Below are 26,242 nucleotides of genomic sequence, written 5' to 3'. Positions count from 1 at the left end.
ATTTTTACCCAATGCAATGAAAGTTAGTGGGGTCCAAAAAAAAAAGACATTTCTGAGTATCTTTAGCGTCCCACAGGAAAAAAAAAGAAAATCGTGACAGGTTTGTATGGTGAGTAAATGATGACAAAAATAGTATTTGTGTGAACTGTCCCTGCAGTGTCTTTCTATAAAAAATCCTTATGCAAAAAACAGTCACAAGGAAGTAATTATGAAACTGCTTTGTCATATGTCATCAGTTTAACTGACATTGGTTTAATGTAGCCTCGTTATCTAAACCAGTTGGCAATATAATAGTGTACACAAGGAAGTTTGTTCTTCTCCGTTGTTTCTGACTCACCCTTGTTTGCCAGTGTGCTCTTTTCCACACACCAACATAATATTGTCCATCCATACACAGATGTGCAGTGGCTGTAATCTGATTATGATGTAAGGACACATGCCCTCCTGTCTCCGTCTCTGCGGGGCATGAACGACCGCATAGAGATGAAGATTGAGTTGATGAGGGATTAATCCCATATTCCCCATTCCCTCAACAGTGTGTGATTTACAGCACAGACACACACACACACACAACCATTCTCTTTTATACTGTTTGCATGTTACTGATGTCTCGAGAACAAATACATTAATTCTGTTTGTTCCTACTTGACTACTGGTATTGTCTGGTATTGAAATTGAACCCCTTTTATTTATTTTATTTTAATGCATAAAATACAGGTGCTTCTGAATAAATTAGAATGTTGAGGAAAGGTTCATTTATTTCAGTAATTCAACTCAAATTGTGAAACTCATGTATTTAATCAATTCAATGCACACAGACTGAAGTAGTCTTTTGTTCTCTTAATTGTGATGATTTTGGCTCACAATTAACAAAAACCCACCAATTCACCATCTCAACAAATTAGAAATTGGTGACATGAGGAAGATGAGAAACAAGAGACCAAAAAATGCAGATGAGCTGAAGGCCAGTGTCAAAGAAACCTGGGCCTCCACATCACCTCAGCAGTGCCACAAACTGATCACCTCCGTGCCACGCTGAATTGAGGCAGTAATTAAAGCAAAAGAAGCCCCTACCAAGTATTGAGTACATGAGATTGGTGAGTGAATTGGTGGGTTTTTGTGTGAACCAAAATGTGAACCAACCACAATTAAAATAACCAAAGACTGAAACTACTTCAGTCTTTGTGCATTGAATTTATTAAATACATGAGTTTCATAATTTGAGTTGAATTAATGAAATAAATGAACTTTTCCTTGACGTTCTAATTTATTGAGATGCACCTGTACAAAAATGCTGACAATGTAATTTTATTTAGTTTTATACTCTTAAGCATAAAGTACAAAACAGTAATATTGGTTAGTTGCAATGCATTAAAAGATTTCACTCTTATGTATGATGCTAAGAATTTTTTTCAAATTGTATTTGTATTTTATTTTTACTCTGATAAACATAAATAGACGTATATTTTGTAAAATAGTTAATGACATTTGAAATGGACAATTGATAGTTTTAAATGTTGAATTGTATTCATAATTGCATTTCTTTTGCTTTGCTGGCCATCTTGGATTGAGTTTGCTGCAGAGTATTATGGCATTGCGTTTTCTTGAAAGGGAATGTGTGATGTTTTCTTAGAAACGGACTAAAACAAGGTATCTTAGAATAACAACAACACATTTATTTAAGTTTGGAAACACAACTATGATGCCTTAAAAGTCTGCCCGAGTAAACAGCTTACTAGTTTTTGTCACTGTGTAGTTACTAATACAGTCCCCGCTCTAGGTCAGTGCCCTCAGGGCAGGGTTTTAATGATCCCTGATTGTTTTTAAAAAGACATCTGGCTGTAACAGCCATAAAAGTGAAACATTACCTGGACCGCACAAGTAAGGTGTGATACAGTTTCTCATGTGATGTAACAGAGTTGCAATAGATGTAGCTCAGTTGATAGTTTGTTTGTTTTGCGTTTTTCTTTCAGCATACAGCATAGCCGCCTCCTAAGCGAACAGTCTCAGCTTAAGGAGGAAATGGAGGTTTTGAAGAGAGAGAACACTAAGCTGGTTCGGGAACACAACCATCTGAAACAGAGCTGTGAGGAGCTCAGGAGACTTCACTCTGAAGATCAGAGAGAGGTGGCTGACATGAGACTACAGCAACAACAGGTACAAGCTTTACACCTAATACAGGGCTGCTCCATACATGCGCAAGCAGTGTGTACATAAAATGACATCTTGACTGTGACAGCAACACACCATGCATCAGAGATGGGAGCTCGAGTTAGTGACTCAGACTGGAGCGCATTCATTTCTATGGACTTCATACTCGCCCTGAAATGACTCCAGACTTGACTCGAAGAAAAGGACTTGTGAATATTTTAAAAGCAGCTCGAGTCTCTTATCTTGTAACTGATATTCAAAAAGCGCATTGCATCCGCACCCCGGCATCCATCCGGACCGCGAGCCATAACAACAGCATCATTTTAAGTGAGCAGTGCATCAAATCAGCAAAGTGGATGACATAAGCGCTCGGGTTCGTTTATGATAAATATCTTTCAGCACTATATCCTTTCGTATTTTTATCTAAAGCCAAAAGCGCTTTATTCAAGCCCTTTCAGCTCTGTGAGCTTATTGTTAGATGGCTAGGATAGAACTTAAACTGCTAAATAACCTTCTTTTCTGCTCAAGATGAAAACCTTTTGATTAAAGGGGGGGTGAAATGCTATTTCATGAATACTGAGTTTTTTACACTGTTAAAGAGTTGGATTCCCATGCTAAACATGGACAAAGTTTCAAAAATTAAGTTGTACGTTTGAAGGAGTATTTCTGTTCCAAAAATACTACTTCCGGTTTGTCACAAGTTTCAGAAAGTTTTTTTCGAGTATGGCTCTGTGTGACGTTAGATGGAGTGGAATTTCCTTATATGGGTCCTAAGGCACGTCTGCCGGAAGAGCGCGCGCTCCCGTAGAGCAGAGCAATGAGAGCAGAGACATTCAATGATCAGAGTGAGAGCATCGCGAAATGTCACAAAAGAAGTGTGTTTTTAGTTGCCAGGGCAAGACAACCCTGCACAGATTACCAAAAGAGAAACAGCATTAAGGGACCAGTGGATGGAGTTTATTTTTACGGAGCATCAGTTGTGCAAGTGTTTGTTCCCTGCATTTCGAAGATGCTTGTTTTACAAACAAGGCCCAGTTTGACGCCGGATTTGCGCATCGTTTATTTCTTAAGGATAATGCAGTCCCAACGAAAAAGGGTCACGATCGTGTGTTGGAACCGCATGCGGTGAGTAAAACTGCTTCAAATATCTCTGCCTCCTTGTTAGTGCGTCCGCCTCCCATCGGAGACCCGGGTTCGAGCCCCGCTCGGAGCGAGTCGTTGCTGCTGCTGCTCTCGTTCAGTTTCAGCCTCTGGATCTGATTCTGGATCATAAATATACGCTGAATCTGACTGTTAGCCATGGTTTGTTTTGGATGATGGTTTTTTACTTAAGGTAATGTCAGCTTCCAAACGCTCTCAACGCAAAAGCCTACTGGCGCTCGTGATTCTTTAGCTCCGCCCACACGTCACGCCTCCAGCCACTCGTGTTTTTCCTGGAAAAATCGGTACAGACTATCTTTCTCTTATGAATATAATAAAATTAAAGACTTTTTGGAGTTATGAAGGATGCAGTACTACTCTATAGGTACTCAAGATTAACAGGATATTTGAGTGAAAACGAGCATTTCACCCCCCCCCCCCTTTAATGTAGCTAATTGGTTTATAGTAAAATATATACAAATAGTATACATTTTAGGAGGAAAAATCTGAACATTTTTTTTTTCTTTTTCTGTTACATGAACTCGCATGTATCTAAATGTAAAATTACAATGCATGTAAAAAATATTATTATTATATACTTGGAAAAAATATAGAGGCTGCACCTCTTGAAACTTTAACTGAACAACCCTGACTTGTATCATAAAGAAATACTTTATTTTTTAATGTTTTTGTAATATAAATGCATATTTTCCTTGTGTCATGGTAGATTGGACTCCTATTACAGAATTTGATTACAGAAAAACTGTTTCAAACATGGTAATGGATAAAAAAAACATAAGAAACGGGCTTGGAAGTACATTAACCTTACATCTTAACACTATTTTTTTTTTTTTTTCACAAAGCAGATCATACATTATTTTGTCTATAGCCTATAAAACAGCTTTATAAATTAAGTTGCATTTTTCAAGGTCAAAATGACAGTGTATATATAACAAATCTTTTGTAACGAATGTTTTTACTGTAAGTTTTGTGCCTTTGCCGTCCATTTAATGTCCTTTCTAGACAAAAGTTTGTATTAAAATGCTTATCATATATATATATATATATATGGGCAGTTTCCACCTTGTTGTCTGCTAGTTGAGTATGCTATAAACAGCAAAAATGGGCTCAGTGCCAAAACTGTAATCGCAGAACCGTGTTTTTCTTTTTTGCAGCAGCAGCACAGGCCTGCTAATGCACACAGTGTGAATGTAACCTGTTAATACGGGCACCAAAATACATATGCGCTTCTTACGCTTGCAGTGTGAAACAGACCTAATGGGACTGCTGTCATCCAGAAAGTGACGTTAGTCTGCCAAAATCGATCCCTGATTTTTTTCACAGCTTGAGGGACGGTTAATTAAATTGCAGATATTGTCATTCCCCGCAGTGTAGACGGTTGTGGGATTAGTGCGTCTGTTGCATCATGAACAGCAGCGTTTATGTTGTAAATCCGCAGGCTGAGCATCCCATAGTAGTGCAACCAAATCTGACCTTGACATAAAGCGGAAGCCAGAGGACAGGAGATTATTCAGTCAGATGCCACCGTGTCAACACACTGTCTGCTCTCTGCAGCTACTATGAAGGAATGAGTCTTTTCCTGTCGGATTGATTAATCAGGCTTCCTCCCGGATTAAACCCACAGACACAAATGGAAAGGTTTAAAGCATTAGGATAGCTCCTGCTTGTGTCTGAAACAGTCTTACTTGTCGCAGAGAGAGAGAGGTCAGATCAGGCGTGCCTCGGGGTCTGTGCTGTAGCGTTCAGATTGAGCTGCTTTTTGACCCGTCAGCAGTGCTTACGCTGCCCACTGGCTGCTTGGGAAAGGTCAGCCTGGAAGGGCAAGTGCTTGCTGACTGATAGAAAAGGACAGAGGCTTTTGCAGTTAGTCAATACTCTAAGCACTGATTACACGGCCTAGAGGAGAGTTAGATACAGATGCCAATCACTCAGCAAGTGAAATCTCTCTGTGGCTTGGTCAGGGGCCACTGAGGTGTGGGTTTATTGCCTGAATGGGAAATGGCCTTCGATTATGTCATTATGACATTGTGTCCTAATAGGTCAACAGTTTTGCAAAAGAAGTGGACCTAATGTTTGTTTACTGCTGAATTCATTGTTGTGTATTTGTGTGTAAGTGCAGTGACAGCTTTTGGTCTGCAAGTACAGGAGATGTTTTATAGACTCATGATCGCCCTCTGGTGGTTGCAGTGTTAAACTTGAATTCAAGTGGTGATATAAGCCAATTTATAACAGGTAATATATATGTAGGAGTATAATCATACATCAGTTGAATTCTACATTAATGCACCAACACTGTTTTCAATATCTTTAGGACTGATTAATATAATTCATAACAGAAAGCAGAAAGTACAAATATGTAGTGTTGTTTTTATTTTGTTTAACTTTTTTGTTTTTTCTTTGACACCATGCAATAAATCAGATTCATTAAAGCTGTTTAATCTGGTATTTTAGTTTTTTTGTTTAATTTGTCTTTTGTTTTATTTAATTTTGTTTCCAGAACATAGTAAGTCAGATTTTTTAAAGCTGTTTTCAACTAAGATAATCATGTTTTTTTGTTTTGTTTTTGTTTTTGTTTGGTTTGGTTTGGTTTTGTTTGGGTTTGTTTGGTTTTGTTTTGTTTGTTTTTGGTTTGTTTTAGTTTTATTTGGTTTGATTTAGTTTTTTCTTTGACACCATGGTAAATCAGATTCATGAAAGGCTTTTTTGACAGGTTATCAGAGTTTTGTTTTATTTTATTTTTTTTGTTTGTTTCTTGTATTTTATTTTCTTTGACACCACACAGTAAATCAGGTTCATGAAAGCCTTTTTGGATGCAGGTAATCCGGGAGAACGGGTCATCAGAGGTTTTGAACAAGCTCTACGATACAGCGATGGATAAGCTGGAGGGGGTGAAGAAGGAATACGACGTCTTGAGCAAACGCTACAGTGAGAAGGTGGCCAGTCACAACACGGATCTGAGTCGACTCGATCAGGTGGAGGAGGAGAACAGGCGCTTGCAAAAACAAACAGATGCTCTGCTTAAACAGCGCGACACGGCCATCCAGTACCAACAGCAGTGGTCCACATCTATGAGACGGTACGAGCAGTGTGCTGCATAACACAGCTCAAGTAAATTGGTCAGCTTTCATAAACTCTTTTTTTTTTGTTCTTGTATTTTCTGTTCTGAATTTGATGCCAAAATTCCCCTAAATTTGCCTAGTTTTGATTTACAGGCATTACAATAATAAAGTAAATTGTCACATTTTTCGCACAACGCATACTTGAATGTCGTACATTAACATCTTTTTAACTTTCAGACACTACAGTCATATCACCCAGAAAATTGTAGTGCTTTTTAATGATGAAAAGCACTCATTAATCGAAATACTAATTAATTGAGATTTTTGATTTGAACCCGGTAAGGTTTGACTCGGTGCAGCAGGAGCTGAATAAAGCCTCAGCCCAGAACAAGGAGCTGCAGAGAGAGATGGAGAGACTCCAGTCGGAGGTGACGCGCTACAAGAACTTCCAGCTGAAGGCGGTCAAGGATGCAGAGAAATACAAGGAGGAGCGGGATTCTGTGTTTAATGAATACAGGCTGATCATGAGCGAGAGGGACCAGGTCATTAAAGAGGTGGACAAGCTGCAGACGGAGCTGGAGGCGGCAGAAGCCCGGCTCAAAAACACCTCGTCTGAGAGGATGGTGGCCAGTGAGGAGCTGGAAGCTCTCAGACAGGTAACACGTCCCTAATAACAAATATCTATGCAATATTGTCATCTAGTCTGTTATATAGTCAGCAGTTATTTGAGGAATCTCACTGTATCACTGAATACAGTATTTAAGATTTAGGTGTGACTGAGCCTCTGTTCTGTAAAGTTTGTTCTAGGTAGACAGTGAATAACATGCTGTTTTGAAAAAGCACTTTAAATCAATAGTGTATAACTGTCGCTGACGTCTGTGTCTTTTTGCAGGAGCTGAATTCATCGCTGGTGGATCGAGACCGTGCCATCTGTGAGAGAAATGAGCTGCTGGAAAAATACTGCCATGAAGTGAAGGACAAAGCAGAGGCCCAGAAAGAGCTGAGTCAGGCCTGTAAAGACATCGAGACTGTGCGGGAGGAAAGAGATGTGGCCAGGAAAGAGAGAACCGAGGCCATCATCCAGAGAGACCAGTTACTGCGGGAATACTACCAGGCCAGACAGGTGCTTACAGTCTGGGATTCGATATATGCTCACATAAATGACAATATTAAATGCATATTTCATATTCTACTGCTGCATCCAATCTTCTACGGAAAATCTTCTGTGGCAGACGCAGGGGATTTTCCAGGCCTGGTAAAATAATATATGGAAATGTGTATAGTAAAGTACTTTATTTTTAGTTTTGGCATTCTGCTCCGTGCTTTAATGTTTCAACAGGGAGACATTTCCTTTATTGAGTCTGGATTGAGGAGAAAATGCTAAATAATTAAGTATCTGCAAAAAGACGCAGATGACAATAGCTGAGCTGCATCTGTTCATTTATTGGCTAGTTAAGTTGTACCAGTCATTTCACTTTATCTCTTCAATGCTGTTAGTTATGGAAAGTGATTTTAACATTACTAATGCAAGTGCTTAAAAGTGCCCTAGGAAAACGAAAGGCTCTAGACAGATAGAGCATGCAATGATAAAGAGGAAAAAAGGTCAAAAATCGGACTAAATCTGATTTCATTGAGGTTTCACTGTTTTCAGCAGTGTTTTCAAATGTTTCAGCAGTGCAACTGTTTGCAACATTGATAATAAATGTTTCTTGAACAGCAGATCAGTATACTAGATATACTAGATATACTGTAGTGTACTGTACATCACTACAACAGCCTTGTTTTTAACTGTTTAAATATATATGATACCTTTCTAATAGATTATGTGGCAGTTTCAGAGTGTTATGACCCATGACTCACGAAAATGTGTGTGCTTCTGCATATCCATGCCTCAAAAGTCATATTTTTTAATATTGTATTTTACTATTGTTATTCAGTTTTCATCTGAGATATTTATCACTGCAGTTATCTACTGTTCTTCAGGCAGGAATGTCTAAAGGGCTGTTTGTGCAATGAATCTGAGGTCCGATCTCAAAGCATTGTATCCTCACCTCTTATCCCTTGCCTGTCTTGATGTTTCACACCTGTCTTCATGCACAAACAAACACCATAAACCACAAACTCATAAAAATATCATAATCTGTGGGCCACTGGATTACTCCAGTGAAAAATAACCCAAGGCAGATTTATTCAGTTTAAAGCCACTAGAGGTCTCTAACAGCTCTTTAAGACTCAAAGCCTTCTGGTGAAGTTCATTTAACTCATTTCACTAATATGACTTCACAGATGTCTTAATTGTAGTCTACATTTAGGTGATGAAATCATCTGAAATCATATTCATCATGAATGTTTTTGCTACAGAAACAAGACTCGGCCACGCTGGACATGGAGCGTGCCAATAAAGAGATCGAGGTGTTGAGGAAACAGTGTGAGGCCATGTCCCAGGAGCTGAAGGAGGCCATGCAGGAGGCCGAGGTGGCCAAGTGTCGCAGAGACTGGGCCTTTCAGGAAAGAGACAAGATTGTTGCTGAGAGAGAGAGCATACGGTAACATTTGCCTCTGAATCAAGCGCTCTAGGAATCCGATGACATGCAGCTGCCGATGCTGAGACTTGAGTGTGTCTTTGTTGTGTTTTGGCAGGACTTTGTGTGATAATCTGCGCAGAGAGAGAGACCGTGCTGTCAGCGATCTGGCCGATGCCCTGCGTAATCTTGACGACACGAGGAAGCAGCGCAACGATGCAGCCAGGGAACTTAAAGAGCTCAAGTAAACACGCTTTAGTCCTGCTTCTCTCTGACAATCTTCAGTCAGTTGTTCACAGATAATCTGGGCTCTTTCTTTCATTTACATCTGTTGTAAACATTGCACAAATAGAAGTTGTATTCTTACAAAGGTCTGAATAAACACAAGTGGCAAAATAACTTTATTGTATTTCTAAAGACAGTGTTATGTGGCTAGAAATTTAAATAGAAATTTTACATTATGGAATGTTCATTGTAATTTTTCCAAGTTTCTAGCCATAATAACTTATAAATACTAATAATAATACTATTGAATGAATGTGGCAATAATGTAATGAACCTACCGTAGCAAAAATGAAATGTACATTGTCATGTTTATTATAATTTATTTAATTCAAGTAATAATGTTTTAATAATTTATAATTATAATGATTTCATTTACAAACGATAATATCTTCCAAATGCAAAAAATAATAATGTTAATAATATTAGGATTAATTAAAGTAATAATGTTTTAATAATTTATCATTATAATGATTTAATTTACAATGAATAATATCTTCCAAATGCAAGAAATAATAATGTTAATAATATTAGGATTAATATGAGTCTAGTAGTAATTATAATAATGCATATTTTTGAATTAAGGAATCAGTAACAGTGTAATTAAGTCAATAACATTTACATTATGAAATGTACACTATAAATGCAATAATAATAAAAGTTAAGTAATAATAATAATATTATTATTTAGAGTAAATTAATAAAAATGCATTAATTACATAATGCAAATAAAAATTGCAATTAATAAATACATTAATAAATTAATAGTTAGTAAATTATTATTATTCATAAATTATGTACTAAATAGCATTCTAAGTAATGTAATTGATTGACAGATAAATATAAATTGAGTGTGCATGAGAAAAACAATTGCCCAATTATATTAATAAGACAAATGATTGGTGGCCCTGTCTGAACTGATTTTAGTCCGCTAATTGGTAACCAGGCTCAGTCCCTAGTTTTCTTTTTTTGATTAAATTTCTGTTTTATACGCCCCCTAGTGGTTAGTCCGTTCCCATCAAAGGCTCCAGAGCACCCCACCCTCTCGCAGTAGACTTTTCTTAAGTTTTTTAATGTCACTGATGCCCTCCAGGCTTTCCTCTCTCTGAGTCTATGAAATCTTAGTGACAATTTGCCAGTATTCCCCAACTACTTGGTCCTGTTCTTTTTTTTTTCTTTCCAATTTTAATGTTTGACCTTGATGCCACTTTTGTAACATCTCCATCTAGCAGAGGTGTTACAGATTACACAAACTTACATCAGCAATAAACAGAGATGGTCTTCACAAAGACTGTTTACTCTTGACATTCTTGCTGTTTTGTGTTGGGCTTTGTGGGCATGTGATGAGTTAGATGACTGTTTGGAGAGATGAGAGAGAGAAATGTCTGTCTTTTGGTTTTGTGCTCTCTCTACCAATAAAGGGAGAAGATGGAGAGCCAGTTGGAGAAGGAGGCGCGTTTCTGCCAGCTAATGGCTCACAGCTCCCATGATTCAGCCATAGACACAGACTCATTAGAATGGGAGACGGAGGTGGTGGAGTTTGAGAAGGATCGGGTAAGAATACAAAAACCCAAAAGGAAAAATATATTGATATTACAGGTGTGCAAATATCTGTTTTCCAGCCTGGGAAAACTATTTAAAAAATAATATTAATTAGTAACTCTTTATTTTGTAGTCCTATTCTGCATGTACATATTTTTGTGCTGACTATAGTAGTTACATAAGTGGGCACTTACCCTGTATGTAACCATAAACTAAACATCTATAGTTACCTTCTACTGGGTTTCTGCAGATCACAAATGAAGGACTGAAAAGCTCTTAAATCAGAGCAGAAAGTTTTAATTTCTTCAAGACAATGCATTAAATGTTGCGTAGATGAATATTTTTGCCTTGTCTTCTGATACAAATATTTAAATATCCTTAAATCACCGTACAGTAAACAAGATGTGAAGTCTTGTTTTCTGACAAGCTGAATTAAATTATATATATATATATATATATATATATATATATATATATATATATATATATATATAATTTTTTTTTTTTTTATTATAAACTCACTTCATTCATTTACATCAATTTCTCATAAAACAATTAAATGCATGTGACATTTGCACTTAAAATCAAAAGAAAATTACTGAAAATTACTATTATTTCTATATTGTAGTGGTTGGGAGCTAATCAAGCATTTTTTTTTTTTTTTTTTAAAGTGATGGAGATGTGTCTTAAATGTTCTTTTGTTGGTCTTAAAAAGGTCATAAACTCTTGCATTTACCTTCATGGTTCCAGGATGCACATTTCACATCATTTGACCTTTATTTGAGATTTATTGTCTTCCTCTATTTAGAGAGGTCTCGTCAGTCTCATTATCTTCCCACAGGACGACATGGATTTGAAGGCAATGGGGTTTGATATCGCAGAGGGGGTGAATGATCCATATTTACCAGGGGATTGTGGGATATTTGTGACCAGAGTGGACAAAGGAAGTATTGCGGATGGAAGATTGAGGTGGATGCAGAGATTGAGTGTTTTTCAGATAATGATTCCACACTCATTTCCCTGCTCATAGTTTTGTCCTGACCAGCCGTGCCTCTCTCTCTCTCAATAGGGTGAATGATTGGCTGCTGAAGATAAATGATGTGGACCTGACCAACAAAGACAGGAAGCAGGTCATCAAAGCTGTACTTAACGGAGGAGGGCTGATCAATATGGTCATTCGCAGGAGGAAATCTTTAGGAGGAAGACTGGTTACTCCTGTCCACATTAATCTCATTGGACACAAAGGTATCACTTCTGCAACATCCCACATATTTTTCCCACTCATTTTACAGATTTTCTTATTAATGGCCCTTGGTTTTGCTCTGCACCCTCTCAGACGCTGGTATCACTCTTGAGGGTGGTGTATACGTGGCCGCTATCGCTCCGGGCAGCCCAGCTGCCAGAGAGGGATCTCTTGCCATCGGAGACCGCCTGATTGCAGTAAGTCATCCAGCAGTCATGCGATCCTTCCTCAACTTGAAGGCAGATCGCTGCTGTCAAGGATCCAATCTGCTCTTATTAAAGTCTGACCTTAACTCTCATTACAACCTCCTAAATGAAGCAGATTTTTAATCCAGTTCCTTATCTGAAATGCATGGGGGCTCATTAGACGAACTGCCAGTCAAATCCTCTCCTTAAACGGAGGTGATGAGTATAAGACCGGCGATAGCTGCCACATAGATGTTAATCCTGAGAGCGGATCAGGTGTTACTTCTGACTCCATGATAGATACTGGGTAGAAGATAACCGTAACCTTTTGGCTTTAATATTGGCCATGTCATCTGGCTCAATCAGTAGTGCTACATCTGCTGGATCTTATCATTAAAGAGCTAGTTCACTCAAAAATGATTGGTTGCCTTTTTCCATATAATGAAAGTAAATGGGGCACACTGAGTCTGAACATTAATCTGAAATTTATGCACATTACAAAAATAAATATGACCTCACATTGTCAGTCACGTTTATACACTCGAGGATGACAGTGGCTCAGTTTGATGCTTTGTTAGTGATATACTAGGGCCACATATTAAAAAGAAGACCAATAATTTCCACGACCTATTTAGTGCTTTGTGCTGCGAGAAGAAGGGGATCAACTTCTGGATTTTGGCGTTTGCTTGTACCATGGCTCTGAATTTTCAAAGAACGTCTCAAAATGCTTGCTACGGATGAGAAAAACTTCGAAAATTAATCCTGATCAAAAAAATTTTTATGATGGACCAATGTTTCGGAGGCAGTGTGTAAACGTGATTGACACAGCATAAGCTCATATTTATCTTTTAACATGCGAAAATTCCTTTTGTTGGTCCTTTTGTTTACCTCAAAATGACAAAAACACCCAGAGACTTATCAAAAGCCATATGATAACTTAATGTTAGAAATAGACCAATGTTACTTTTTAGTGTTAGTTTAATTAATTCAATTAGCTTTTATTTTTGCTTTTAGTTTAATAGTTACGTTTCAATTAATTTCTGAACAGTTTTTGCTTTTGATGTTATAGTGATCAAATTAACCATCAAGTTGAATGGACTACAAAATCACGTACATGGCAATTGAAATCGGACAATTTGATTCTTGTGTGTTGTTGCCAAACCTGATGTCTAATATCACCATATTTGTGAGATCTATATTTTCAATATTTTAGACTGCTCCTCCCATGAAGCTATTATATTACCTGAACAGACTTGGAAATATAGTGCACAAGCAGTATGGACCACTTTTATGATACTTCTCCTTTTAGTTTCATTAAATGACACTGATAGAATTACCTCTCGTCTGTTTTGTAGAACAAAGTCAGTCAGTTTAGGTTTGGACCAACTTGAGGAGGAGTAAACCTTGACAGAGTGTAATTCTGAGTGAACTATTTCTTTATGTTTAAAAAGATGGAAGGATTTATCTGAACTGGAGATCTTAAAAGTGCACCATCCTTTCATTCACCAAGCATCTCTGTGTCTCTGTTCTCAAGTTTCCGAAGTCACTTCTAGGTTTGAAAATAGACGGATTGAAAAGTCTGCTGGCACTTTTCTTTGGTGAAGCGCTGACCTAAATTTCTTTCTCCCTAGATAAATGGGATCGCTCTGGATAACAAATCTCTGAGTGAATGTGAGGCTCTGCTGAGGGGCGGCAGGGACTCGCTCGCTCTCTCGCTCATGAAGGTGATTGTTCTCTCTCTCTCTGCTGTGTGTGAGTGTGTGTGCCGCTCTCATTACCACATGCCAAGGTGCTGCTGTGACATTTATTCAGAGTCGTATTTGAGACCGTTGTTTCTGAGTTGGAATACTAGCCCTGAGACATTACTGAAGAAGTCAGAAAATAGTTTATAGTTGTAGAATGCTAACTAACCATAAAAAATATAATATATATAGTTATATAGTTATAGTTAATATAATATAATGATGAACATTTTATAACTTTGTATGTTGTGGATTTCCAAATGACCTCATTCACAAGTGATCATGAAGAGCACGAAGTTAGAAAAAAGTTAATTTGTTATTGGATTTTATTAACCCTAAGAAACCTGTGTCCTGTTACATGATGCTAGTTGAGTTTTAGAGTAGCTTTAGAGTTGACAAAACTAAAAACTAAATCCAACTCGCTTTAGATCAGAATCTGTGGGTTCCCCGAAATGCTCTTCTCTGCTGAAGATAAAGAGATTGTTATAAAAAAAAATGCATTTAAATAAAAGGAAAAAAACATGTCCACTGCCATTAAAGTTTGCGAGAAAATATCTAACTCTTTTAATGCAAGTGAATCAACTATTTAATTATGCATATAATTTATATTTGTTCCCAAAGTACTTAAAAACTGTTATAATATCAGTTGTCCAAATATAATTGCTTAAATGTTACACATTAAAGATATCATATATAATTCATATAAAACAAATATAATAAATAAATAGGAGAAAAATGGTTGCAGTTCTATCCCTAAAATACTTAATGTTTTAATTTAGAGCAGGTGTTAACATTTGCATCAAATATGACACTTTGCTCACATCTGACTGTCCAGTTTTAGTTTGTGATCTCCTGGTCAGAATAAAAAGCATAAGTTACTATGATGAGGAACTCCACAAAAAAAAAAAAAAAAAGTATCCATCTTCCTGAAACCAAACTAAACTCGAATTTTCCTGGTTTGCCTCTGAAACCGGCTTTGCAAAATGGCTCACAGTAGCAGTAGTTTATGTACCGAATGTTTGTTTTATTGATTTTATTGATTTATTTATGCCAGTTGTGCTGAACCTGTCCATTAACAGTTTTTTCCCCAGAGCACGTCGGGACAGAACATCTTTGAGAGCCTGAGGGAAGCAGAGAAATCCAACGGCAGAATCCACCTGTCGGACATCCATTCTCGAAACAGCAGAAACCTCAAACACAACAGCTCCACTCAGACAGACATTTACAGCGGGGACACGGGCGGCGAGAGAAGAAAGACCCGAAGCGACTTTGAGGAGGGCGGTTATTCTGAGAGGAAGCTGTTTCCCATCTCCACCTTGCACCCTAGCACTCTCCGACCCGCTTCAGAGCTGGGACCGGCCCGCTACAGCGGCAGTGCCTTTCAGGAGGTCTGCTACACCCGCTCCGAGTCAGTCGGCCCCGAATGCTTTCCACTGGAAACCGGCCTGGAGAAGCAACACAGTGGCGGCACGTGGCCTAAAATGATGGTGGGAGTTGCAATGACAAGCGACAACCCGGTGCAACTCTCTATTTACCGGTCGCCCAAGCAAAGAAAACCCATTGATGCCGAAACCTTCAAAAGACCAGATGCGCTGTCAAAGATGGACTACCATTCGCCTCAACCTTTGAAAGCAGACTCCGCCCCGACACCCCCGACCCCACCCACACGCAGCGACTCCTTCAAGTTCAAGCACAAACATCAGGGCAGCTCCGCCTCAGAGTCCACAATCACCGTCATGTCTGTCCACGAATCCAAGCAGGAGGACCGCAACGGCAACCTGTACTTCACCGAGGCGGGCCACGAGGGCAAGGTCTTGAGCTCCAGGAAGTCCTGCGAGGAGGACATCGGGAGGATGCGGCCCGAGGAACCGGAAGTGAAGCGTCCTAGGCCCAAATCGGCCCCGGCGCTCAGGCGCAGGATGACTCCTCAGACCATTCCTCTCCAGAGCTTCCAGGTGAATTTATAGATAGCCTGTCCTGGCTGTTTTAATTAGCCTCGCAGCCTGAGATTGATCTCCCACTGCACCGGGAGGAAAGAGAGACGGGGACAGAACAGTAGAAATGTTGACGCACGCCTCCTCATGATCTGTAGAAGATTAGCTTAGCGCTGTTTTATTAGTGTGGACGTTTTAGTATATTAATATGCTAATTATTGTAATATAATCTAGAATTATTCATGTACATATTAAATGATGTACTTTATTCCTAAAGTATGTATTTTAATATGATACATATTGTCTTAAGTGATATTTAATTAATTCTATTATTATTTAGATGTATTCATCATATTTGTCATTCTCATACATTACTGTCAGTTTAAAATAAAAACTAGTGTATTATGAATTTCACAATAACTTTAATTGCATTTTTTTAATCTTGTGGCAGTACATCACTGAGTCAGAGAGATTTAGCAGCATCACAGGTTTTAAACCTCAGTAGCAAATCTGAAAATATTTTCAATTCTTTAAACTGTACGATGAATCAGATGGTTGACTAGATAATGCAGTTGAAAATGTTATTCTGAATATGATTTATCACTCTAAAATATTAATATTCTCTACATAGGATATGGAAAAATGTATGGCAAAACATATGGTTGTTTATTATTGTTGTATTAGTGCATGTACGCTACATTTCAAACGTTTAAGATTGTCAGTTTTGATTTAAATTTTAAATGACTTTTTGAATGACTTTTTAAAAATCCACTTTTTTTTGATCATTTCAGAGCAAATACATTCATATTTTGTATATCATTTAAAGAATTAAAAATCATTGATTTTATATATTTTTTAAGATATTCTATAATGCATAGAAACTTTCTGTAGAACTGTATTCTGCGTTATCTAATTCTATGTGTGTGTGTGTGTGTTTGGCAGAGTTATTCAAATGATGGTGACTCTGTGGAGCAGAGGGAGATGCTGCGTTCCTCTCCTAATCGACCTCACAGACACAGCGTGGGTTTTGTGCCTACAGCCTATAATGGAACCCTGCCTCCCAGTGAGTTACAGCCGCCCTAATCAGAGCCCGAGTCGCCCATGGTGCATTTCAATGCATCTCTTTAACAACACTCTTCCTACTCTCTCCCGGTCTGCATTTGCTCTGCAGTTCATCTTTATTCTGATCAAGGCAGCCTACAAAATTAATGTTTTACTTAATTTAATGGTGAACGCAGTCCTGAATAATTGAATTGCTCATTTATGATAATCATGTAGAATATGGTTCAGCGAGCTTGTTGATTTACCGAATGAAACCCATTTATAATTTTCATCTTTGAAAGCTCATGCTATTGCTTAGGAAGGATGAAAATGCGGGGCTCAGTTTTATGCATTCATCTCTTTCCTGCAGCATAAGGCTATTCTTACTGGTTAGGTCCCATTTAATGCAATGACATTTTGAATTTTATTTTCTCATGTAAAGACATGAAGCACATTGTCAGGACTGTAGATTTTTGTAGAAACAGGACAAACTACGGTGGGTTCTGGTTGGTGCCTCTGTCATGTGACTGTAGTTCACATGGGGATTGTGTGATAATGAGGTCTATTTTTACTTGATTTGAGTATTCAAGCTTTGGCCGGGATGGCTGCCTTCCGAGCTTCCCCGCCGTCTGCTCATCTGTCGCCCGGAGCAGCTGGCTTTACCGGTGGAACTCGATTCTCAACACAAGCAAAAGCCAAAGCGTGACATCAGTAAAAAAGTAGATTTTTTTAATAATAAAGCGGATTGCCATCCAATTCCATAAATTTAATTGTTTCTGCATGATTTTCCTCATATTTCAAAAATTACATTTTCACACTTACTACAGCATGACAAGAAAACAAGTAATGTTTTATTTTTTATTTTTCATAACTGGTTGAGCTTTACTGATGTACTGCTTTCACTCTTTTTACACAAATTTATTTAATAATGAGTATTTGTCTTTAGTTTAGGAGAAATATAGATTTATGAAGTACAAACCAGCATTTGATCCAAAAACTAGCAAGTCCAAATTACGGCAGCATAATTTGTGCCAAATTTTAAAACCCTGATTTAATTGAATTTGTTCATATATATATATATATGTGTGTGTGTGTGTGTGTGTGTGTGTGTGTGTGTGTGTGTGTGTGTGTGTGTGCTTGTATATTTGTTTGTGCATTAGTTTATTTTATAAATTGTCTTTTTAATAATGATGTTTATTTAATGTTAAATGAATAATAATAATAATAATAATAATAATAATAATAATAGTCACACTCAAATAAAACTACTTCACATCTCCCAATTTTTGGCAACAGGGTGTCAAAAATTGCAACCCACAGAAAATGAATAGAAAATAAAATTGTTAGCGATGGACAGTTGGCAGGGCAATCAGCATTTTCTGAACGGTTTGCACCTTTCACTTAGCCAAATATTCAAAAAAAACACTCCTTTATTTTTTCTACATTTCAGGCCATACTCTCTGCTCTATTTGTGACAAATCTCCCAGTTTTGACTTTTGATGGTGTGAGGAGAGCAGTAGCCACAGTAATTGAGGCAGAGATGAGAGATTTGAGCGCAGTGGGCAGTTGAAGGGGAATGTGTGTTTCTCATTGAAGTGTTTTATTGGTTATTATGTGGTTGTGTTTCAACTCCAGACTCAGCACATCGAGGACTGTCCCCCTGCTCTGCAGTAACGGCCGTTATGAAGAACCCCGTTTACATGGTGCGCAGTCACAGAGTCCACACTAACAACTGCCCGACTGTCCCCAACCAGATCAATCAGCAGCACACACACCCCAGGTACCACAGTTCCCACCGAGATAACAACACTTACACACACAATAACACATCTACTGGACTTACTGAAGACTGTATCCATCAAATATGGCAATATTTGTAAGGGGCAATATTCAATCTTTTACTCTAAGTCTTATGTAAGTAACTTCAATCAATGAAAATATAGACCAATAAAATCATCAAAAGTGGTATACAAGTGGATATACATTGGATCCCCAAACCTTTAGTTATGTTGTGGCCAAGCACAAGAAGTCATTGTAGCTCATAAACAAGATAACTATTGACTTTGTCAGGAGAACATTATGAGTGTTTTCTTCTCTCCATCTCAGTCCTCAGCATCAAGGGCATCTGAGTCTGGACCTGAGCCAGAAGCCCCCCCCAGACTACTCGGACTCGTCCCGGAGCAGCCGGGCCTCACACGGCACCAACTCCCTGCCGTCCAGCGCTAGACTCGGTCAGTCTCTGGCGTTAATCATATATATCAACCTTACCCCTCTTGCTGTAACTTGAGTGTTTTTCTCCTCACCTTCTCTCTTTTGCTTCTTGAAGGTTCATCAAATAATCTGCAGTATCGCACAGAGAGGATCAAGATTCCCTCCACGCCGCGCTATCCTCGCTCAATGCTGGGCTCAGAAAGAGGTGAGCCGCCTCTCGTGAATCCAGCAGATCTGAAACCCTCTTGGAAAATGAACACCTCTTACTACATATGTACAGAAGTATAGATAGGCATCATACTTCAATAAAAATTTCAAGTAGACTGTTACACTGTCACCTCACTTCTATATGTTTACCGTTAGTCAAGTTATTTAATTCTTTCTGAATTAAATGTAATTGGAATTTTTAATGCAGTGTTGTCTTCCACACTGCAGCATGTAAAATTAAATAACCACCAGATGCAGCAATACGGAACGGGAAAGGCAATTAAAATGTCAGACTAAGCTAAATCAAGTAAGACGTGTCAAGTGGAGAACTCTTTGCACAAACAAGTCTGACATTTGTGTATACTGGAAGATTGGAAGGCTGAATAAATAACCTGAGGCAAAGAGGTTTTCTTTCATAACTAATAGCGATTCATAGATCAAATGTAAGTCTCCATTTATTTTCAGTGTCAAATATATACAAAGTAGTGGAAATAAGCTGATCTTTTCACCAAAATGTCCTTTTGTACTAGAACAGATCAATAATAATGTATATTTGTGTTTTAGTGATCATTTTGTAGGTGAATTAAAATGAGCAAGTGTCAGCATTGTGAAAATCTTGATGATTTTAATGTTTTAGCTTTTTTTACAAGAGTATGAGAGTGAATTATTTGTAATGTTTTTAAAGAAGTCTCTTATATTCACCAAGATTTCACTTATTTGACCAAAAATACAGTTAAAACTGTACTATTGTGAAATATTATCACATTTTAAAGCAACTGGTTTTTATTTGAATACATTTTAAAATGTAATTTATTCCTGTAATGCAAAGAAGAAAGATTTTCACAATCACTAACCTTCAGAAGTCATTCTGTTATTCTAATAATTGCTGCTTAAGAAACATTTATTATTTTTGAGGGAACTGTGATTTTATTTTCAAGATTTGGGAAAAAATTGAAAGTTCAAAAGAACAGCATGCATTTAAAATAGGAATCTTATTATAAATGGCTTTACTGTATTAATACTAAAATAAACCAACCACAAAGTTTTGAAATTGTAGTGTCTGTCTGTAAATGTTACTATGTATTTTATTGTATGTTATTTTTGAGTAAATTTTTGCTCTGTATTAATACTTGCAGTAAACATTTAGAGTCTGTTTGGCCTTGATGGCAAATGCATAAACATAGAGGTTTGTATGGATTGTGGTCGTGTTCTAGTCCTGAGTCTAGACTAGAATCCATGTTGATTGTTGTTTGTGTGTTGTTGATCAGGGTCCCTGTCTCATTCAGAATGCAGCAGTCCCAGTCTGGTCACTCCACCCCTGTCTCCTCTCAATCTGGAGACGTCCTCGTTCGCCTCCAGCCAGTCTCAGAGCTCCATCTCCACCCTGCCCAGGATCTCCGTCAGCCCCGTCCCCACGGGAGAGCGGAGAAAAGACAGGTACACTCGCGCTGCCTCGGGTCCTTCCTGCTGCACACAGCCCCTTCATCAGACTGCCAAGCAACAGCTCGCTCTTATCCACACACAGCTCAGAAGCCCTTTATCTGACTCCAATAATTGGACTGTGTGTGAATTTAAAATATTGTATGTTGAAGGATCAGTCGCTTATTTTAACTTATTTTAATCTGCACCATCATATAAAACTCAGATCGGCTTTGAGTGGAGTTTTGTCAGCTAGGTCACTCACTCAATCCAGTTGTGTTTATTATAATTCTTCTCTACGTCTTTGTCTTCCTCCAGAGTCCCTTGTGTGTGTCTCTCTTTCACAATCTGTTTTTCTCCTCTCTTCTTTGCTCCTCTGAATCTTTCAGATCTCTGTACCGTAACAGATCCTTTCTGAGAATCCCTCTGGCTGCTAGGCCTAGGTTCTCCTCTCTCAGAAGCTTGAGGTTTGTTCCCTGCCAGTTATGCACAGGGAATGCCTGACAAACCTATTGTTTGCTCCAAGAGGTTGGCTGTAGAAATCCCTGCTTCTCTGTATTGTGTTAGCATACAGCCCAGGCTACGAGAAATGCATTTACCACATGGAAATGCTACATTACCAGAGTAAAATGGGTTGTGGATGGCAGTTCACAATGACTTTGACTGATTAGTCAGCTAGTTGTTAAGGCAAACCAAAGACCATGAAAATGTGTTGTTGTTTTTTTTTGCGAGGCCTTTGTTAGTTTGTTTTATTTACATTGTTAGGTCACTCAAAAATTCCAATTGTCCACAATTACTCCCCTTCACGACTTTAATTTTTTTTATAAAAATTAATAATTTTTTTTATAAAAATTTAAATTTTTTATAATAATCAAGACTTTAATTTTTTGTAAGACAAATAAGGATAGAAATTTCTATCCCTCCATCTAAAAAAAACAACTTTGGTACATAGTAGAGTTAAAAGTAATAATGTGATTACTTTTAAAGGTAAAAGTATATTTCAAGTGTTCTAAGAAGATGTGATTGCTTTACATGAGATATAAAGAGATGGTCACACTATAACAATCCTTTTAACAAACTATTAACTATGACTTTTCTCAATTAGCTCCTAATATTTTGCTTCTTAATAGTTGTTAAGTTTAGGTATTGGGTAGAGTATAGTCACGCAGATTATGTGCTTTTATAAGTATTAATAAATAGCCAATATGTTAATATGCATGCTAATAAGCATCAAGTGAGGATTGGTCCCTAAACTAAAGTGTTACCAAAGCAATTAATATTAATCATTGCACATGCATATTGTTAACCGACACGCAAGAACAAAACTCATTGGTTCTCACGTCAAGTGCGGTTGAGCTTCTGTTTACCATTTTCGATGTGCTCAGTGTATGCATGTTGATTAATTTTTATAGGAAATATACATTTATATAGTATATATGTTTATGGAAAAAAATCCAAATTGAATCGGTTCAAATAAATTTTGTTGGATTAAACCACTCTGATCATATAAATTACTTATACAATCTCTTTATGTACATTTTGAAGCTTGAACATTTTGGTGGAATGGACTTTCAATGGAGGGACAGAAATCTCTCACTTTTCTTAAATCGTATCTCTTTCGTTGTGTTAAGGATGAACGAGCATCATACGTTTTGAATGACATGAGAGTGAGTAAATATGACGTAACTCATCTTTGTGTGAACTATCCCTTTGATACGACTACATGGAGGGGATCAGGTTTATAAATCTCTTTCACCATTTTCAGTCAAGTGGAGTTTAATTGGTGTTATTGGGTAATTTTCCCCCGCTGGTTCTAATTGACTTTTTTGATTAACCTGCTCAGCAAGAGATTCCCCATGAATGTTAAATCTGTACAGAGCAGGTTTGGCTGTTTTTGGAGTAAATGTGTATTTAAGTGCTTAAGGTTTTGGAGAGACACATTTATGATTTGCATGTCCGTTTGGCTGCTCTCATCCTGAAAAGATCCAGATTTTTCCTCAATCAGTCAACCACAATTGCTAAAGGGAGTTAAAAGCTGCTGTAAGGAATTATTGCCATGTGTTAAATGTCAGGTATCTCTGAATTAAGTGTCTTGAGAAATCGAACCCGTTTCTGACTTGTAGATGATAGACAGTAGGTTATCATCGCTTACAGCAGCTTTCATAATTTCTTTACTCAGGAATACAGAGGTCTGTTTGGAAACGTGGTATACTTGTCAGTGAAGTGTTGCTGTTTTGTCTGGACCTGGAGCTGTTACATTAAAGAATGGTTTTACTTGTTTGGGTGGTAAATCGGGTATATATACATTCATATTTAGGTTAGGAGAATACGTGTATAACCTTCTGGATCTTTTATTAAAGTCCTGTATGCACACCTCCCTCCGCTTTCTACCCTGTCTGTGTGCCTGTATGGCAGTTAGTCCTCCAAACTGCCAGTTCATTAAATGTCTCTTGCTGTACACCCACCTGCATGGTTCTCCTCTGTCACAGTATTTCAGTATCTACCCTGGTTAAAGCCCTGCAGACCGACTTCTGTCTCTGCTGTTGATTATCTCTGATCTTGAAACTCACCCGCATTTATCGCTCTGACAGGCCGTACTTGGAGGAGCCGCGGAATGTCATCGTGCACAAAGGGGCGGAGCCTCTGGGCATCTCCATCGTGAGTGGAGAGAATGGAGGGATCTTTGTCTCCAAGGTGACTGGGGGCAGCATCGCACACCAGGCTGGGCTGGAGTATGGAGACCAGCTACTGGAGGTTAGCACATCAGTAACACAGCTGGACTTTGAGAGCAAAGGATGAATAAAGGTTTATCAAATACAGCCCACTTAAAGAGTCCAGTATATTTTCTGTCTACATTGTTTCTTTATTTCAAGCTTCAAATCAATGACTATCACACCCCAAGACATTTTATTTTTTTATTTTATTTAGTTCTTTTATTTTATTTATTTTTTTATATGCAATTTTATTTGATGAAGCTTTATTTTATTTTCTACTTTGTTTATGCTGTTATATGCAATTTTATGCAAATATGCAGTTTTATGCAATTGAATGCATAATTTATGCATATTTTTATTTTGCACTTAATAAAATAAAAAATTATATATATATATATATATATATATATATATATATATATATATATATAAATTTTTTTACATTTATTTCTTTTATGCAGTTTTACTTAAGTAATGTTTTCAAATTTAGCTGAACAGCAAATATATATATTTTGTGTATGTATATATATATGTGTATATATGTATGTATGTATGTGTGTGTATATATATATATATATATATAATGTATATGTATATATATATATATATATATATATATATATATGTATATATATATATATATATATATATATATATATATATAATATATCTCTCTCTTGCGATCAGTAAAGCTATATGCCATGCCAACTGCTAAAATGCATCATGCAACTCAAATAGATTTTTGTTTCTTACCCTCAGTACAATGGGATAAACCTGCGCAATGCCACCGAGCAGCAAGCACGGCTCATCATTGGCCAGCAGTATGACACCATCACGATCATGGCCCAGTACAACCCACACATGTATCAGCTCGGCAACCACTCTCGCTCCAGGTACAGCCCTTTTTCCATTTCATTTAGCTCAGGTTAATGTAGCTTTGATCTCAAAGCGGGGGTGGTTTATTCTTGGCCATGTTGTTTAATAGTTCCCGCTTGGAGCCAGTGAGCACTCAGTCCACCCCGCAGGGCAGTGGAGCTGCCACCCCAGATAACCACTCCACCATAGACACCCTGAGTGAACAGGATGAAGGCACGCTCACCCCGTCCTCCAAGCAGACCACACCCACCACCAGTCCCAACAGCTTCATCAGGTACTGCACAAATACAAACAGTAATCTGCATTACTGTCTACTGTCTAAATAGCAGATGCATTTTAAGACAGCGTTCTGACTGAATATAATCACATAAATGACAGATTTGGAACGCTCTACAATGACAGCAACTAGTGGATTCACTATTTTAGGAAACGGCAACAAATCTTTTCTTCCATATTATGATAAATCTAACAGAAACAGATTTTTGAGGAAGAATGAAAATATATGGTGGGCACTTGATTTTATCCACCGGTTGTTGATTAGATTTTTGAGATCACACTTAAAATTGGAGGTAGATATGAATGTGTTTCCAGTCAATTGTGATTTAAAAAAATGATTGGAGAAGTCTGGCACGTCACTAGAAAGGTGTGTTTTTTGTATAATAGGTATATTCCACCTTCTTACCATTTTCTTTTCTTCTCACCACCACACTGACCTTGTTGCCAAACATTCTTTGAAATGCTTTCTTTTGGAAGGATATGTGCAATGCTTAACAGTTTGGCAAAAAAAAATATTGCTCTTCTCAAAGGAAGCATAAACAAGCAGCTTACACTTTGGAAAAGCCTGGGTCACACAACACAAAATCCATGACCAGCCAGTTTCTGCTCCTCAATGTCAGGATGTCTTCTGAGAGTTCCAAAAAAGTTCCAGAGCCTCGCTTGGTAATGGTGAGGAAGACTCAGGGGGAGCTGGGTATTCAGCTGTGTGGAGGAAACCTGCAGGGGATCTTTGTGGAGAGTCTGGAAGAGGACAGTCCTGCCAGAGGAGTGGACGGTCTTCTGCCTGGGGACATGATACTTGAGGTAAATGGAGCTACTGCTCTTCCTGTGTAGTGCTTTTAGGAACTTCTGTGAACAGAAATGGTTAGACAACAGTTCTTTGTAAGACACAAAATAATTATTGTACTCCCTTTTCTTGAGTGTTATATGCCTTGCACTGACCTTAAAAAATAATTGACCAAATATTTTGTTATAGGATAAAAAACATCTTGTGACCTTATTTCAGGCACCAAAAAAAAACAATTGACTTTGAGACAGCTGAACCAAAAGTGTTAAAAAAAATAGAATAAAAATTGCTCACTTGGTTTAAGGACTCCTTCCTGCCTCACTCTTATTTGCTAGGGTTCATGCAGCCTCATCCAAATGTCAGAATGCAATCCTAACAATGTTTTTTATCGACCAGTTTTTCTTTTTTTATCGTTGTACTTTCTGGTGCATGGTGTGTAATTGGTAATATCCTATTCCTGGCATGGATGTATTCAGGTATGTGTCAGCCATGGGAACAGCACCTATTTGCTTCAAGTCACTGTGTTATGCTACAAGTTTTATTAGATATGGAATGGAAATCGATCAGGAAGCCTTAAAATAGATTTTTGTAACCAATGTTAAAATAATTATTCCCAGTGTATTTCATTCATAGTGGCATACAAGCTACAAACTTGCCATTAGAGATTGGATATTTAAACAACATGATTGCACCCTTTCTGTCATTCTTTCTTCATCCAGTATTGCACGGTTAGTATGAAGAATAAGACTGTTGAGGAGGCGTATCTGGAAATGCTGAAGCCTGCAGAAACAGTGACATTAAGAGTCCAGCATCGTCTGGATGAGTTCAACCAGCTGAAGGACACTCCTGGAGATGGATTCTATATCAGGTCTGCATCCACATACATCACC

At 37.8% G+C, this 26,242-nt stretch overlaps 1 protein-coding gene across 6 annotated transcripts in view; it reads left to right on the top strand.

The window, feature by feature from the left end:
* The window catches only part of dlg5a (discs, large homolog 5a (Drosophila)), a 63,465-nt gene that overhangs the window by 29,858 nt on the left and 7,365 nt on the right, over positions 1-26,242 (top strand). For 3 of the 6 annotated variants that reach the window (XR_003277782.1, XM_026224339.1, XM_026224340.1), the window contains exons 5-26: positions 1,974-2,157; positions 6,129-6,388; positions 6,715-7,027; positions 7,264-7,494; positions 8,733-8,917; positions 9,012-9,137; positions 10,597-10,729; positions 11,559-11,686; positions 11,787-11,962; positions 12,054-12,157; positions 13,777-13,869; positions 14,967-15,842; positions 16,764-16,884; positions 18,498-18,642; positions 18,969-19,093; positions 19,189-19,278; positions 20,549-20,717; positions 23,291-23,453; positions 24,173-24,306; positions 24,399-24,563; positions 25,096-25,369; positions 26,072-26,220. Coding sequence is in view for 5 of the 6 variants with exons in the window: in XM_026224339.1 (XP_026080124.1) it covers positions 1,974-2,157; positions 6,129-6,388; positions 6,715-7,027; positions 7,264-7,494; positions 8,733-8,917; positions 9,012-9,137; positions 10,597-10,729; positions 11,559-11,686; positions 11,787-11,962; positions 12,054-12,157; positions 13,777-13,869; positions 14,967-15,842; positions 16,764-16,884; positions 18,498-18,642; positions 18,969-19,093; positions 19,189-19,278; positions 20,549-20,717; positions 23,291-23,453; positions 24,173-24,306; positions 24,399-24,563; positions 25,096-25,369; positions 26,072-26,220 (4,344 nt within the window). In the remaining variant the exon portion in view is untranslated. The remainder of the gene's footprint in view (positions 1-1,973; positions 2,158-6,128; positions 6,389-6,714; positions 7,028-7,263; positions 7,495-8,732; positions 8,918-9,011; positions 9,138-10,596; positions 10,730-11,558; positions 11,687-11,786; positions 11,963-12,053; positions 12,158-13,776; positions 13,870-14,966; positions 15,843-16,763; positions 16,885-18,497; positions 18,643-18,968; positions 19,094-19,188; positions 19,279-20,548; positions 20,718-23,290; positions 23,454-24,172; positions 24,307-24,398; positions 24,564-25,095; positions 25,370-26,071; positions 26,221-26,242) is intronic. The other 3 variants (XM_026224341.1, XM_026224342.1, XM_026224343.1) reach the window with 3 other exon arrangements.

This window comes from Carassius auratus, chromosome 38 (assembly GCF_003368295.1).
Source record: "Carassius auratus strain Wakin chromosome 38, ASM336829v1, whole genome shotgun sequence".
Classification (NCBI taxonomy): domain Eukaryota; kingdom Metazoa; phylum Chordata; class Actinopteri; order Cypriniformes; family Cyprinidae; genus Carassius; species Carassius auratus.
This window is presented reverse-complemented; position numbering and strand designations above follow the sequence as displayed.